This window comes from Ursus maritimus, assembly GCF_017311325.1.
Source record: "Ursus maritimus isolate PB19 chromosome X unlocalized genomic scaffold, ASM1731132v1 scaffold_X1, whole genome shotgun sequence".
Lineage (NCBI taxonomy): Eukaryota > Metazoa > Chordata > Mammalia > Carnivora > Ursidae > Ursus > Ursus maritimus.
The window spans coordinates 32,934,513-32,948,430 of NW_024423319.1; the positions used below are offsets into that span (position 1 = coordinate 32,934,513).

Here is a 13,918-nt window from a genome sequence, read left to right on the forward strand (position 1 = left end):
ACAGGAGGTAACAAAATTAAAAGTTAATAATATGTGTGACATTCATTCCATAATTTGTTTTTGTTTTTCTCTTAGTTTCTCACAGGCGGAGAGACTCCATACTTTTTTTAAGACTTATTTATTTATTTACTTATTGAGAGAGAGAGAGAGGGTGGGAAGGGGTAGAGGGAGAGAATCTTTCAAGCAGACACCTGGCTAAGCACAGAGCCCCATGTGGGGCTCAATCTCATGATCCATGAGATCATGATCTGAACCAAAACCAAGAGTTGGACACCTAACCAGCTGAGCCACCCAGGTGTCCCAGGACTCTGTACTTTCAATTATTTCTACCAGTTGTCATATTTTATTTATTTATTTTTCCAGTTCCCATATTTTATTATTATTTTTTTTTAGTTTTATTTACTTATTTGAGAGAAAGTGAGAGAGGGAAGGAACACAGAGGGAGAGGGAGAAGGAGACCTCCTGCCGAGCAGGGAGCCCAACGTGGGGCTCCATCCCAGGACCCCGAGATCATAACCTGAGCCAAAGGCAGATGCTTAACCCACTGGGCCACCCAGGCGCCCTTCCAGTTGTAGTATTTTAAAAATCAATTGTTAGTGGGCGATATCAACAAGATGGTGGAATAAGAAAACCCCAGGTCCCAGACCCTCTTTTCCCCCTGGAGATATCAAACAACTACAGAATGACTAAAATAACTTTATAGGAAATCTGTAAACCAATGAAAGATCTATAGCAACCAAGTGATTGCCCAATCAAGAAAAAAAAACACATGAAAACTAGTGGGAAATTTTGCAGCCTTTTGCTCACTCTTGCCTCCTCTCTCCCTGATGGGGGGCATGCTTGAAAAATAGCAGCACAATTCTTGGTTCCATCCATCAGGTAGAAGCAGAGTGAAACTTGTTTACAGGGATTTGGTCTGTCCTTGGGCTATTGGAGTGACTGGTTTATGTCTTGCCTGACTTGAAGCTCAGTTGAGGAACAGCAGAAACTTTTGGATCTCGGTCTGGAAGTCATGCAAGACAACGGAGAGTATCTTGGCATGCAAACACTACAGGGGTGTGCAGACCTGCGGATGCCTGCAAGCCAGAGAGTCTAAGTAGAGGAATACGATAGAACGTCTAAGGCCCCAAGAAGCTCAAGTGAGACTTTTGGGGGAAATTGAGACATTCAAAAGCAGCTGGGAAATAAAAATTAAAAAGTTAAAAAAGCACACACACAGACTCACAAAAAACACGTGCCCAGAGAAGACCCTGGGCTGATCCCAAGGTTCAGGGTCCCTCTAAATAGTGAAGGTCTTCTGTGTCGGTCTTTAAAGACTAGAAGAGGTGGGCATTTTTTCCAAAGGCCCAATTTTCAGCAAGATATCGAAAAGCATACAAAGAAACAAGAAAACGTGGCCCATTCAAAGGAACAAAATAAATCTCCAGTAATCATTCCTAAAGAACATATGCATCAGACTTACTACACAAACATTTTAAAAGAACTATCTTAAATATGCTCAAATTGCTAAAGGGAAGCATGGACAAAACCTTCAGGAATTCAGGAAAAAGATATACAAACAAAATGAGAATATCAACAAAGATAGAAATAATAAAGTATCAGATTCTGGAGCTGTAAAATACAGTAACCGAATTGAAAAGTTTACTAGAGGGGGATTCAAAAGAAGACTCAAACAGGGAGAAAAAAGGATCAAAGTTAAAGACATTGGAAATTATTGAGTCTGAGGAGTAAAAAGAAACAAAGACTTATGAAAAGTGAACAGAGCCTAAAGGACTCCTGAGACACAATGGAGTGAACCAATACCCACATTAAGGAAATCCCAGAAGAGAGAGAGAAAGGTGAAGACACATTATTTGAAGAAATAATGAGATAATTTCTCAAGTTTAAGGTAATATGTGAATATACAAACACAAGAATCTTAACAATTCCACTTAAGATTAATCCAAAGAGTCCTACACTGACGCTATTATAATTAAACTATTGAAAGCCAAAGAAGGAATAGTGAAAATAGCAAGAGAAAAGTGACTCATCGTGTATAAGGAATCCCCAATAAGATTATGGGTGGATTTCCCAGCAGAGACCTTACAGGCCAGAAGGCAGTGAGATGATATATTTAAAGTGCGGAAAGAAATAAACTGTCAACCGAGAATTCTTAACCATCTGAGCCACCCAGGCTCCCAGAGTCAACCGAGAATTCTACATTCAGCAAATACATCTGTCAATAATAAGGGAGAAATTAAAACATTTCCAGACAAACAAAATCTGAAAGAGTTCATTACAAATAGAAATGCTAAAGAGGGGCATCTGAGTGGCTCAGTCGGTTAAGCGTCCAACTCTCGACTCTTGATTTCCGCTCAGGTCATGCTCTCAGGGTCATGGGATCAAGCCCCGTGTCAGGCTCTGCACTGGGTGTGGAGCCTGCTTGAGAGTCTCTCTTTCCCTCTCTCTCTGCCCTTCCCCCCGCTCTAAAAAATAATAAATAAGTAATAAAAGAAATACTAAAAGGAATCCTTAAAGTGGAAATAAAAGGACACTAGATAGGGGTGCCTGGGTGTCTCAGATGGTTAAGCATCTGCCTTCAGCTCAGGTCACGATCCCGGAGTCCAGGGATCGGGCTCCCTGCTCAGCGGAGAGTCTGCTTCTCCCTTTCTCTCTCCCTCTGTCTCTCCCCCTGCTTGTGCTCACATTCTCTCTTTCAAATAAATAAATAAAATCTCTTTTTTAAAAAAAGGACACTACTAGATAGTAACTCCAAGCCATATGAAAATATAAAGACTTCTAGTAAAAGCAAATGCATGGGCAAATGCAAAAAAAACACAACAGTACTTTAGCGATTGGGGTTTGCATCTCCGCTTGCTATTATCTACAGGATTTAGAAAGACAAAACCATAAAAAAATAATTACGAATTTACATAAGTGGGTATTCAATATATAAAAGATGTAATTTGCGACATCAATAACATAAAGTGGAAGTAGGAAGCAGAGTTTTAAAGAGTGAAGTTTATGTATGCAATTGAAGTTCATTTGGTATCAATTTATGACAGATAATCATAACTTTAGGACGTTATATGGAACCCCCATGGTAACCACAATAAAATATCTATTGAATACACACAAAAGAAAATAAGAAAACAATCCAAATGTGTCACTACAAAACGCTGAACTAAAGGTAAAGGAGGCAAGCAGTCATGGAGAAAATGAGGGAACAAAACGCTAAAAAAGGTACAGAAAACAAATAAATAAATAAGGTGGTAAAAGTAAATGCTGCCCCACCAGTAATTACTTCACATGCAAACAGATTAAACACCCCAATCAAAAGACATATATTGGTGGAATGGGTTAAAAGCAGAATCAAAGTGTATGTTGTCTAAAAGAGAGTAATTTTAGGTATAACATACAGAGATTGACAGTAAAAAGATGGAAAAAGATATTTCATGCACATAGTAATCAAAAGTTAAGTTGTTGATTTAAGTTCCTTTTTTTTAAAGAAAGCATTTAAACCTATCAATTTCCTGCTCAGCACTGATTTTGCTGCATCCCATAAGTTTTTATACTGTATTTTCATTTGCATTTGCATCAAGATATTTTCTAATTTCTTCTTTGACCCATTGGTTGTTTAATAGTGCGTTGTTTAATTGCCGCATATTTGTGAATTCACCAGTTTTCCTTCTGTTGATTTCCTGTTTCATCCATTGTGATTGGAAAGGACACTTTGTATGATTCAATATTTTTACATTTATTAAGACTTGTTTTGAGCGTCTGGGTGGTTCAGTCAGTTAAACATCTGCCTTCGGCTCAGGTCGAGCCCCACATTAGGCTCCCTACTCTGCGGGGAGCCTTCTTCTCCCTCTCCCTCTGCCTGTCTGTCTCTCATGAATAAATAAATAAAATCTTTTTAAAAAAAGACTTGTTTTGTGGCCTAACATATGGTCTATCCTGAAGAATGTTTTCACGTGAACTTGAGGGAAACACGCACTCATCTATTTTTAGGAAAAATAACAACTAGAAAAAGAACAAACTAAATTCAATGTTAGCAGAAAGATGAAAATAATAGATATTAGAGCAGAAATAAAGGAAATAGAGAATATCAAAACAATAGGGGGGGACCCAAACCAAGAGTTGTTAATTTGAAGAGATCTAGATGACCTGGGTTTGGTGATAACTTTTTAGACATAACACCAAAGGACCTATTCATGAAAGAAAGGATTGATAAGTTGGATTTCCTTAAAATTAAACATTTCTGCTCTGTGAAAGACCTTGTCAAGAAAGTAAAAACACAAGCCACAGGCTGGGGGCAAGCATTTGCGAAAGACATATAAAGGACTGTTATCTAAAATACACAAATAACCCATGTTCATAGCAGCACTATTTACAATAACCAAAAGGTAGAAAAATGGATAAATGGGTAAGCAAAATGTAGTGTATATATTATCCTGTGATAATATTATCCAGCCTTTAAAAGGAATGAAATTCTGACACATGCTACAATATGAATGAAACTTGAAGACATTATGTTAAGTGAAGCAAGTTAATCACAACCTGACAAATATTGTGTCATTCCACTCCTATGAGGTAACTATTCTACCGAAATCTATAGAAACAGAAAGTAAATGGTAGTTTCTAGGGGCTGAATGGAGGAGAGAAAAGGAATTCAGTGTTTAATGAGTATAGATTTTCAGTTGAGGAAGATGAGAAAGTTTTGGACGTGGATGGTGGCGATGTGTTGCGCAAGCATGTGAGTGTAGTTATGGCCACAGACGTGTGCCCCGAAAATTGTTTAAAATGTTAAATTCTATGCTTTGTATATTATACTGCAATAAAAAAATAAATGAAAAATCAATGGTTAGCAAGAGTACTCTAATGTGCTTGATGAGAATATTTTCAAAGGTCTTCGAAGTGTTCCCTTGGATACCAGTAAGATCAAAATCCAAAATGTTTTTGTTAGAGACAGTGTTACTGGGCTGCACTCAATTTTATTTGATGAAACAAGAAAGTTAGATGTCAACATGACCACCATAACATACCAAAGGAAGTGTTACCCAGCCATTAAATACTGAAATCCTTCCATGCTCTATTGTTCCTGTTTGTCTGTCTTAAACTGACATGAGGGAATTTCTTCCATGTCTAGAGCCTCAATGACCATTTATATGCAGATGCCTCACAAATTTATGTCTCCAGTTATCTCCTCGAGCTCAACTATTTCATGTCTCAATGTCACCTCAAACTCAACATGTCCAACACCAAATTCATGATCAGTAATCCCATGTGCGGTTATTCCCCGTCCATCTACTTGAATAAGCCATAAAGCCAGGAGCATCATTCTCCTTCACATCCCATATCCTACTAGAAGCTCCTGTGTCACCATGTACTTCTTGCTACCACTTATCTCATTAGCACTTTTGCATTCATTTCCGTGGGTGTTTGATTAATGTCCATCTCCCACACTACAGTGCACATTCCAGGTGAACAGAGACCTTATTTTTGCTCATAATCATATCCCCAGAATATATCACAGTGCCCACCCTTTACATGAGTGTTTAAGAAATACTTGTTGAATAAGTAAATCTTGAAGCTTTGAACTCATAATTGGGAAATGAGTTTATTGTGAAAAATTTATAAATAATTCCTTTCTTTCCTATCTACATGAAGATGTGAGTCGTTACCCCAAGCAGTTAGGGGTTGTAGTTTGACACTCATCTTGAGATTACCCTGGCTATTGCTTTTAGTTCTGAGTTTTTAGTTCAGCGTCATCTTCGACATCTATCCAAATTTCTTGAACATTTCCTGTTGAGTACAATGATTCCTGTATGTTACCTCTCATTAACATTAATCCAAATATATTGTTCAATTCCTTGAATGGAAAATATTAAATACTCGATGCTCACAAGTACTTACAGGCAGAGGTCCTGAGGATGGGGATAAGGGCAAGGGAACGAGGGAGTTTATCTCAGGACTAGACTGTGGATTCGAGTCCTGCTTTTGCTACCAGTTTCAAATGAGTTTGCTTAATACCTGACTCTGTTTCTGCATTTCTGAAAGTAGACACGGAATTAAAAATACCTATAGCCCAAAATTATTGTGAGAATTATATGGGAGAATGCCTCTGGAATTGCTTTTTAAACTGTACAGTGACACAAATGTACATAATTGGCCCAATGTGAGCAGGGTTAAAATAGCAATGGGGCTGTGGAGGAGGTTTCTGGCAAAGACTTACGCAGTTTGTGGGTAACTACTTTTCACAGTACATTTCCATCTTGTTTCTGAACTTGTTTTTGAAATGAGTAATGGAGTGGTTGCAGCAAAGACAAAGATAACTTAAAAGAGAAAAAAAGGAGGGACGAGCGCTTTTAAAATCTTGTATTTAACCAATGGATTTGGAGTCTGTATTTCTATCGTGTATCAGCTTCCTGGACATCCTGACTGCCCCGGGTGTCTCTCACCGCGCTCTCTAACGACCTGACACCGCAACCAAGTAGGCCCGTGTGACAGTGCCCGCCGCTGGGTTTTACGTCATCAGATTGTGACGGCGCACCCTCACGTAGGTGCTCGATTGTGACGTCACACGCCCTTTGCAGTATATAAAGCCGAAAGCGGACGCGTCTTCCAGCTGCACCAGGCAGTGTGGGACGCTTGGCATCGTGGCCCGCGGCTTCCCTAGTCCGGGCGACTAGTGTCCCCCTGCTTCCCAACTGCCAGCCTCCGTGCCCGAGAAGAGAAAGAGGCGGAAGAGGAAACATGAGCATGCTGTTGGTTCTACTGGGAGGCATCCTGTTTGCTTTTCTGTTTGTCTTCTGGAAAAGCCGCTTTCAGGTAAAGTGTGTAAGAGAAATCGGAATTAGGCGAAGTTAGATGGTTCATGGATGGGAGGTGTGTGACCGAGAGAGTAGAAAGATACTAAAATAGTAAAATAAGAGTAAGGGACGGTCATTTCATTCCTCTTTTGCAAGAGCCCCAGATGTTTACCCCCACGCTTCCTTCTTATTGACCGATGACTGGGCAGCTGTGATTTGCTGTCAAAAGCCCCAAGTCATTGAGTAATGTGGTCAGCTTTTCACCCACTTGAAAAGTAGAGCTGAAAGTGCCCATTCCACCACCACCTCCTATTTTAAGAATCTATACCTTCTCTCTCTTCTCTAGCTTCTACTACCCCTTATGTTTGTTGGCCTCTTTCTCCCCTGGTTTCAACCATCTTTATGACAGGTATTTGGGCTTTCACAAATAATTCAGGTCGAAATGTGGGTTTCCTGGTGATATTGAAAGCTGCAAGTGACTTTAGATCTTTAGCGATCCTTTTAGATAAGGATCAGGGTCCAAGTATAGACCGACTTTTCTAAGAAATGAAAGCCAAAGATATGACATTTTGATATTTAAAGACTACTTTCATGTATATATTTTTTTCAGTGTTTGGGAAGAACGTATTTCCAAAATCAACGTTGTTGTTTAACAGATTTTCAATCTCTAATTCTTAGGGGAGGACAGTCAGTTTATTTTGGTAACCAAGACTAAACATGTTATTTGGTAGTGCAGTCGACCCTTGAACAACAGAGGTTTGAACTCTGTGGATCTTTACTTTCTCTCTCTCTTTTTTTTGATACAGTACTGCAAATGTATTTTCTCTTCCTTATGATTTTCTTAATAACATTTTCTTTCTCTAGCTTACTTTATTGTAAAAAGGCAGTATATAATACATATACAAGATATGTGTTAATCGACTTACCGGTAAGGCTTCTGGTCAACAGTAGGCTATTAGTAGTTAAGTTTTGGGAGAGTTGAAAGTCATACATGGGTTTTTGACTGCACAGAGAATCAATTCCTTTAACCCCCTCCCCCCCACACACACCTTGTTCAAAGGTCAACTGTATTTGGAAATTGCTAAACTGAATAAACTACATATGTATAATTTCCTTCCCTTACAGAGCAGCGTTGCTGAAATGTCATCAAATTCGACTTCTCTTGCACTAGTAAGACCAACCTCTTCTACTGGGTCAACTAAGAGCAATACTGATAAGAGTCTTTCAGTCATCAGCCTCTCTCGGGATATCTTAATTAATTCCCCACACACGATAACCATGCAGAAGCGAATGTTGGTAAACCTCAGGATCGTGGAATACAAGCTGGCTGAATTGGAACATTTCCTAGTTATCAAGGGTTTAAATGGTGCATTAGTTAACTGGAAATCTGACAGGCTTAGAGAATGTAATGACAGTGGAGGCAATCATTAAAGGCACTTTGAGTGAATTCATTTGATTATATGTGTTTATACCAAATGAATTGTTGTTTAAAAGGGGAGGGGATGCCAAGTCAGGTACAAAATCCAGACATTTATCAATTTGCTTTTACTGACATTTAAAGAATTGATTACATGTTTTATATATTTATACATTTATATATTTTATATATACAAGTTTGACAAGTTTATATATATATGTTTTACTGGGGAAGGAAAAGTACAGTAGACAAAGAAACAGTTCTTAAGTTTTAAAAATAAGCTACAGTAAAAAAATATAGTTGAGATATAGTGATTTCAATTTCACTCACATGTGAAAAACAGTTTTGGTGTACAGTATTGCAAATGTCTTTTTGTATTAAAGTCAATGGGAATTGATGGAACTCCTTCTATTATACAGAATACTCTCTTACCACTGTCAAATCTGTAATAAGAGCTATCATTGAGCACCCTCAAATATGCCAGGCACTGTTAAGATCTTGCTTTAGACACATGTGAAGATCGTCACACAAACTCTTTACTCTTTGTAGTCAGCTCTTGAAGGGGATTTCTTCCCCAGCACCCTCTCCTCCACCAATTTGATATTATTTCATTAGAAATGTGCCTACATCTTCCCTGAATTACAAGAATCACCTCTAGAAAATGGCACGCGTTTTTCTATTTGGTGGAAAATTGACACCTCAGCACCAAAACATAATGATAGAATGCATGTAATATGGATTAAAACGAAGAAAAAGTATTTCTTAACTCTAGTCAGCCATCTCTTTCAAATATTTTATAAAATCCAGTGTAACTGAGGAATTAATCTATTGAAATTCACTAATGGCATTTGACTTACCCTCAAAATCCTCAGAATATCTAACACAAGTTCATTTTATATATATGTACATAGTTCACTGAGATCCTGTTCACCTACCTTCATGCCCCTTCTCCCCAAAATAAATTAGCAGTATAAATTAAATACCTTAATCCCTTTCTCCTTTAATCGTCAATCAAAAGGAAGAGGAAAAGGAATTTAAAATGTATCAGAAATTAAGGCTTAATTCTTGATTCCTTTTATTTCTCACTTGCTGAGAACAAAAAGCCAGAAGTAGTAGTATATGTGGTTCTTAAACTTTTTTGAGTCACAGATCCCTTTGGTATTCTTATGAAAACTCTAGACTCTCCCCCTAGAAAAATGCCTGTACACATTCACATAGAAAGATATTATGTATAATGTCAGTTTCATATGTTCTCTGAAGCCCAGGTTATGAACCTTAAGAACAGCCAAGAAGTTTCTTACATATTTAGGCAGTGTTCACTATCCTAGGCCGTGATGTTTAAACCAGTGGTCAATAATATCAATGTATAAGCCTATTAGTGACACGTTTTCATCATCTTTTTTTAAAGGAAACTGGGACATAGGACTTTCTAATTTGCCTTCCCTCATTCTTGACAAGTTTGACATGTTTATCTCCTTTAAGTGCGTAAATACGTTATCACCTGTTAAGTAGTAACTTACTCAAATAAGACAAAAATCATTTTCCTTGATCTATTAACAATATATTACAATCAAAAGATTTTAGATTTGATTGAAGCCATTTCCTCATTAGTATTTTGTCGAATGTTCTATTTGAAAATAAACCTAGATTTCAGAGAGTATAAAGAACAATTCTTAATTTTGTGAAACACAGTAGAAATTAGGTGGGAGATATATTCTTGCAAGTATAACCTAAGGAAGACATTATATGGGGAAAGAAGTACTCAAAAATTCTGGATTCCGTTTTCTAGATTTATCATTTACTGGCCATGGAATCCTTATTTTTCTGTCTTATTTCATTATTTGTAAGTAAAGAACATAACCGCTATGTTCACATAGAAAAAAGAGACCCATAAATACATGAAAATTTCAGATATATTTGGATTAAAAGTATTAAACTATAGTGCTCATATACACAGTCCATTTTTTCACATATGTATAGCATTTCTAGTTAAATGAGGCCTTCAATTTTAACAATTTCTTTTAAATATACTGATTTATTTTCCCCAGCTTTATGGAAAAGAAAGGTTGTATACTAAGAAAATATAAGCAAATAATATTTTAAAACTTGTATAATAGAAAATATAACAATTTTCTAAACAACTGGCTCAAAATAAAGTCTTCAGTATCTTAGAAAAATATGGTAATATTTACCAAAGTGTTACTGTGACATAGAGACAGCTATGTATGTGTTATACAGATAGATAATCTAAAAAGAAATATAATAATCACATTGTTAAGTATTAGTAGATTCACATTATATTACATTCCTGCTTAAATGGGAAAAAAGATTATACTATCATGAACATAGTATATACATTTTCCTACTCAGTTAACATACAAATAAATAAAATTTTCCTCTGTTCTAAAAGAATCACATTGTATGACCACATATTTAAAAAAATTACATCTCATTCTGGTTTTCCGCTGCCACTAACAGTAGGTATTTCATGGTCAGTCTCTTTTTTAGGATCTACCATATCTTTATATCTCTCCCCACGATGCCGTTCCAGGTATGGACCCCAGTTAGAAGCTGGTCTGCAGCAGCTTACAATGCGCTGAAAAGAAAAAAAAGAAAAAAAGCTTGTTTTAGACCATAAGTGCTACAATCTGTAAACAAGCAAATATCAAACCATATTATTAAGTTTCTTTGCTAACCAAAATGAAATAGGAACCATAAAAAGGTAAAAAAGTGATCATCAAAATTCTTAATACAGTGTGCTAAAAAAATGATACTCAAATTTAACTGTTACTAGAATTACACTAACGAAACCAGAATAACTGAGTATGTAAATAATTTTAAAAGAAAGTGTATGAGCCCGTTTGAACAATGGAATCAACCACGTATTTTTACTGAATTGTCCGACGTTTCTGTCCTTCCCTTAGAGGGAGAGTTAGGTGAGGATTTAAATGAGTGTATACTTGGGAGGTCTCAAGAACCAGACAAAGGGAGCTCCAGGGTCAAACCATTGATTGGGGTGGGCTTGGGAAATTATTTAAAATCTGACTCTTGAGATTTGTCCTAGTCATTGTCCTAGTGAGATGTCATAATGAACTCCATCAGCCTACAACACTTCCATGCAAGAGGGATCACTCAGGGCCTAGACTGGGTTTGAAATAATTTACCAGGCTTTCCCCAGTCTAAACACACTATGAGGACACATATTATAACTAGACAATGTATTTAAAGATTATAGATATATAAAGCAAAAAGGTCATTTGCTTTGTGTCATCTTCAGGGACAACTCAGTACAAGTACAAATATCATAACTTCTATGTGCTGAGCACTCTCATAGGGCCTGAGGATATAGAAGCAAGCAACGAAAGACTCTTCCTAAAGGAGCTTAAAGTCTAGTACGAGACACACAGATACATATATGGCGTAAAGCTATGCGATGCGCGTAGTAATCAGATGATTTTATCAGGTCTAGAAGCAGCCTAAAGGTTCATAATTCCATATTACCACCATAGAAGTAATCTTCGTTCTGTAAGTGCTTTCCGTGGGGTATAAAGAACATAAATGTGCTTACTCGAAAGATATTTCCCTCAGCTTGAATTATTTTTACGATGGCCATAATTGGAATCCAAATAATGCAGAAAATAATCATACACCAGCCTAGAGCAACTCCCCAGTCAGGGTATGGAATTTTGGCATAATTAGGCCTATGAAATTTCACCAATGACCAGATCAAAATTGCCTGTAAAAGTAAAGTATGAAGAGACAATGCTAAAGATTAGACGTTATTGCGCTAACGATGTCAATTGCACTAATCGTTAAGAATTTTATCTCATTCCTTAGAAATAATCTATCAAAAGCAATTAAAATGAAGATACATCCAAGCAACTCAGATAACCCAATAACTAGCCAGAAGATAATGCTAAATGAACTAATCTAAATAAAATGTATTTGGCTTTGAATAAATTCATCCAAAATGAGCACCTCCATATATTTATAAAAGGTACAAATACTGGACTAACATGTTTTTCAATAAACTACTTTACCATGATTTCAGATCGAAAATAAAACAGTATCTGAACATTTCCATTACTGAACTTTTAACTTTCACTTACAATAGTATGGTTTTATCTATGCTATAAGCTAGCCAGCATACCAGTTAATTCAAGGAGAATGTGAAGTATACTTTAGTGTACATGCTTTCCTCCTTGCTTAGCAGTTCTTTCTATGATTTCCCACCGCACAGAGCACCCCTTACTCCACACCCAAACACAGACACAGTCACGCGCTCCTGATATGCATTTGCTAAAGCACACTTCACTTTCAGCCTCTCTCTCAGAGAAAAACAAGCTCAATGTATGTTTGGGTAAAACAGTGAAATCTGAATCTTAACAAGGAAAACACTTAAAAGCCAAGTTAAAAAAAAAAAACTTTTAAAAAAACTCCCAGACAGGTTGCAGTATTAAAACTAATTATTTAGAAATCCATAAAGCAAACAAAACCAAGTAAACAAAAAGCAGAGTCACCTAGTAGTTTCTCTAAATTATTGAGCTGTCTAGGTTTTACTAAAATCAGTGGGGAAATGGAATGTAGGAATCTTTATCAAGTAGGTGTTCAAGTTTAATAGATTAATTTTATCTAATAGATTAATAATCGATTTAATAGATTAATTCTACTTAATTACAGTAATTTAAATGTATTTCCCAATTATCATAATTTTTTTTACGTTAACGACAAGAGAATGGATGAAGGATGCTGAAGTATCCATGACTTCACATCACTTTATACAAAATAGATGATAATGTATATCATTTAATATTTAATACTTTTGCATTTTAAAATAAACCCAGTTGTCAAAGCTATGTAATCAATAAAAACTAGCTGGCTAGAAAGTCTAGCGAGCACTTCTAAATTGATAAAGAGCCTATTTTATTATGGAGAATTGTCAGAAGAGGAAAACAATATTTAGTACCACTGTCCAAATCATTTAGCTAGAACATGGAGCATCCAAAATATTTTAATTCAGTACGTCCAGTCCCAAACTGCTCCCTACTTGAAACTGACCTTATAAAATGTGAAAAAAAAATAAAACTTAACACCCTCTGAAACAAACATCATACTTCAGATGTGAAGCAAATTCTGGATCACATTATTTAATGTCCTTTCCTAGGAAAAGCTTTGAAGCATGGAGGCAATGAGAACCAAAACCCGTCCTCTCTGAAGCTTTGCCACGGCCCCACCTCCACCACTGCAGTAATTCTCCATCCTATTAAGTGTTTATTTTGTCATCGACTGCCCTGAACTGTTGTTTAATGATATCGTGTCTATATGCCAGGTCTCTCCTACTAGTAAGCTATCTTTTGCTTTCCCTCAGTTCCTAAATAGCACCAGGTGTTGAAATCAACATAAGCTATTGCCTCTGTTGGCAGTGGTGAATTTCTTTTAGTAATTTCAGATAGTAAATCCCTCCCATGAAGAAAAAGAAATATGTATTAAAACCTGAGTGTTGTTTCTTAGCAATTAGTGTATTTAGATCACAGTCCTTCGCAGGCCGAGTCTGGGTCTTAGCAGAGAGGTTAGGAGCATTGCAGATGACTCAGCGTATTTCTTAGGGTAACGGCAGATGAATGATTTATTTTTATTTATTCTATTGATAATTTTTAAGTACGTAGGGCCTTTAAGTCTTACGTTTGGGAGCCTGTTCATTTTCTCAAAT

The 13,918-nt window shown here is 36.7% G+C and overlaps 2 protein-coding genes across 2 annotated transcripts in view; one reads left to right on the forward strand and one right to left on the reverse strand.

Moving 5' to 3' along the window:
* The first annotated feature begins 6,735 nt into the window (after positions 1-6,735).
* CT83 (cancer/testis antigen 83) lies at positions 6,736-8,222 on the forward strand. Its single transcript, XM_008706962.1, has 2 exons — positions 6,736-6,810; positions 7,917-8,222. The coding sequence occupies exons 1-2, from the start codon at positions 6,736-6,738 to the stop codon at positions 8,220-8,222; spliced, it is 381 nt and encodes a 126-aa protein (XP_008705184.1).
* A 2,435-nt stretch (positions 8,223-10,657) lies between these two features.
* SLC6A14 (solute carrier family 6 member 14) overlaps positions 10,658-13,918 on the reverse strand; it is a 29,419-nt gene continuing 26,158 nt past the window's right edge. Inside the window, exon 14 of the mRNA XM_008706948.2 lies at positions 10,658-10,804. Coding sequence (XP_008705170.2) covers positions 10,658-10,804 — 147 coding nt within the window. The remainder of the gene's footprint in view (positions 10,805-13,918) is intronic.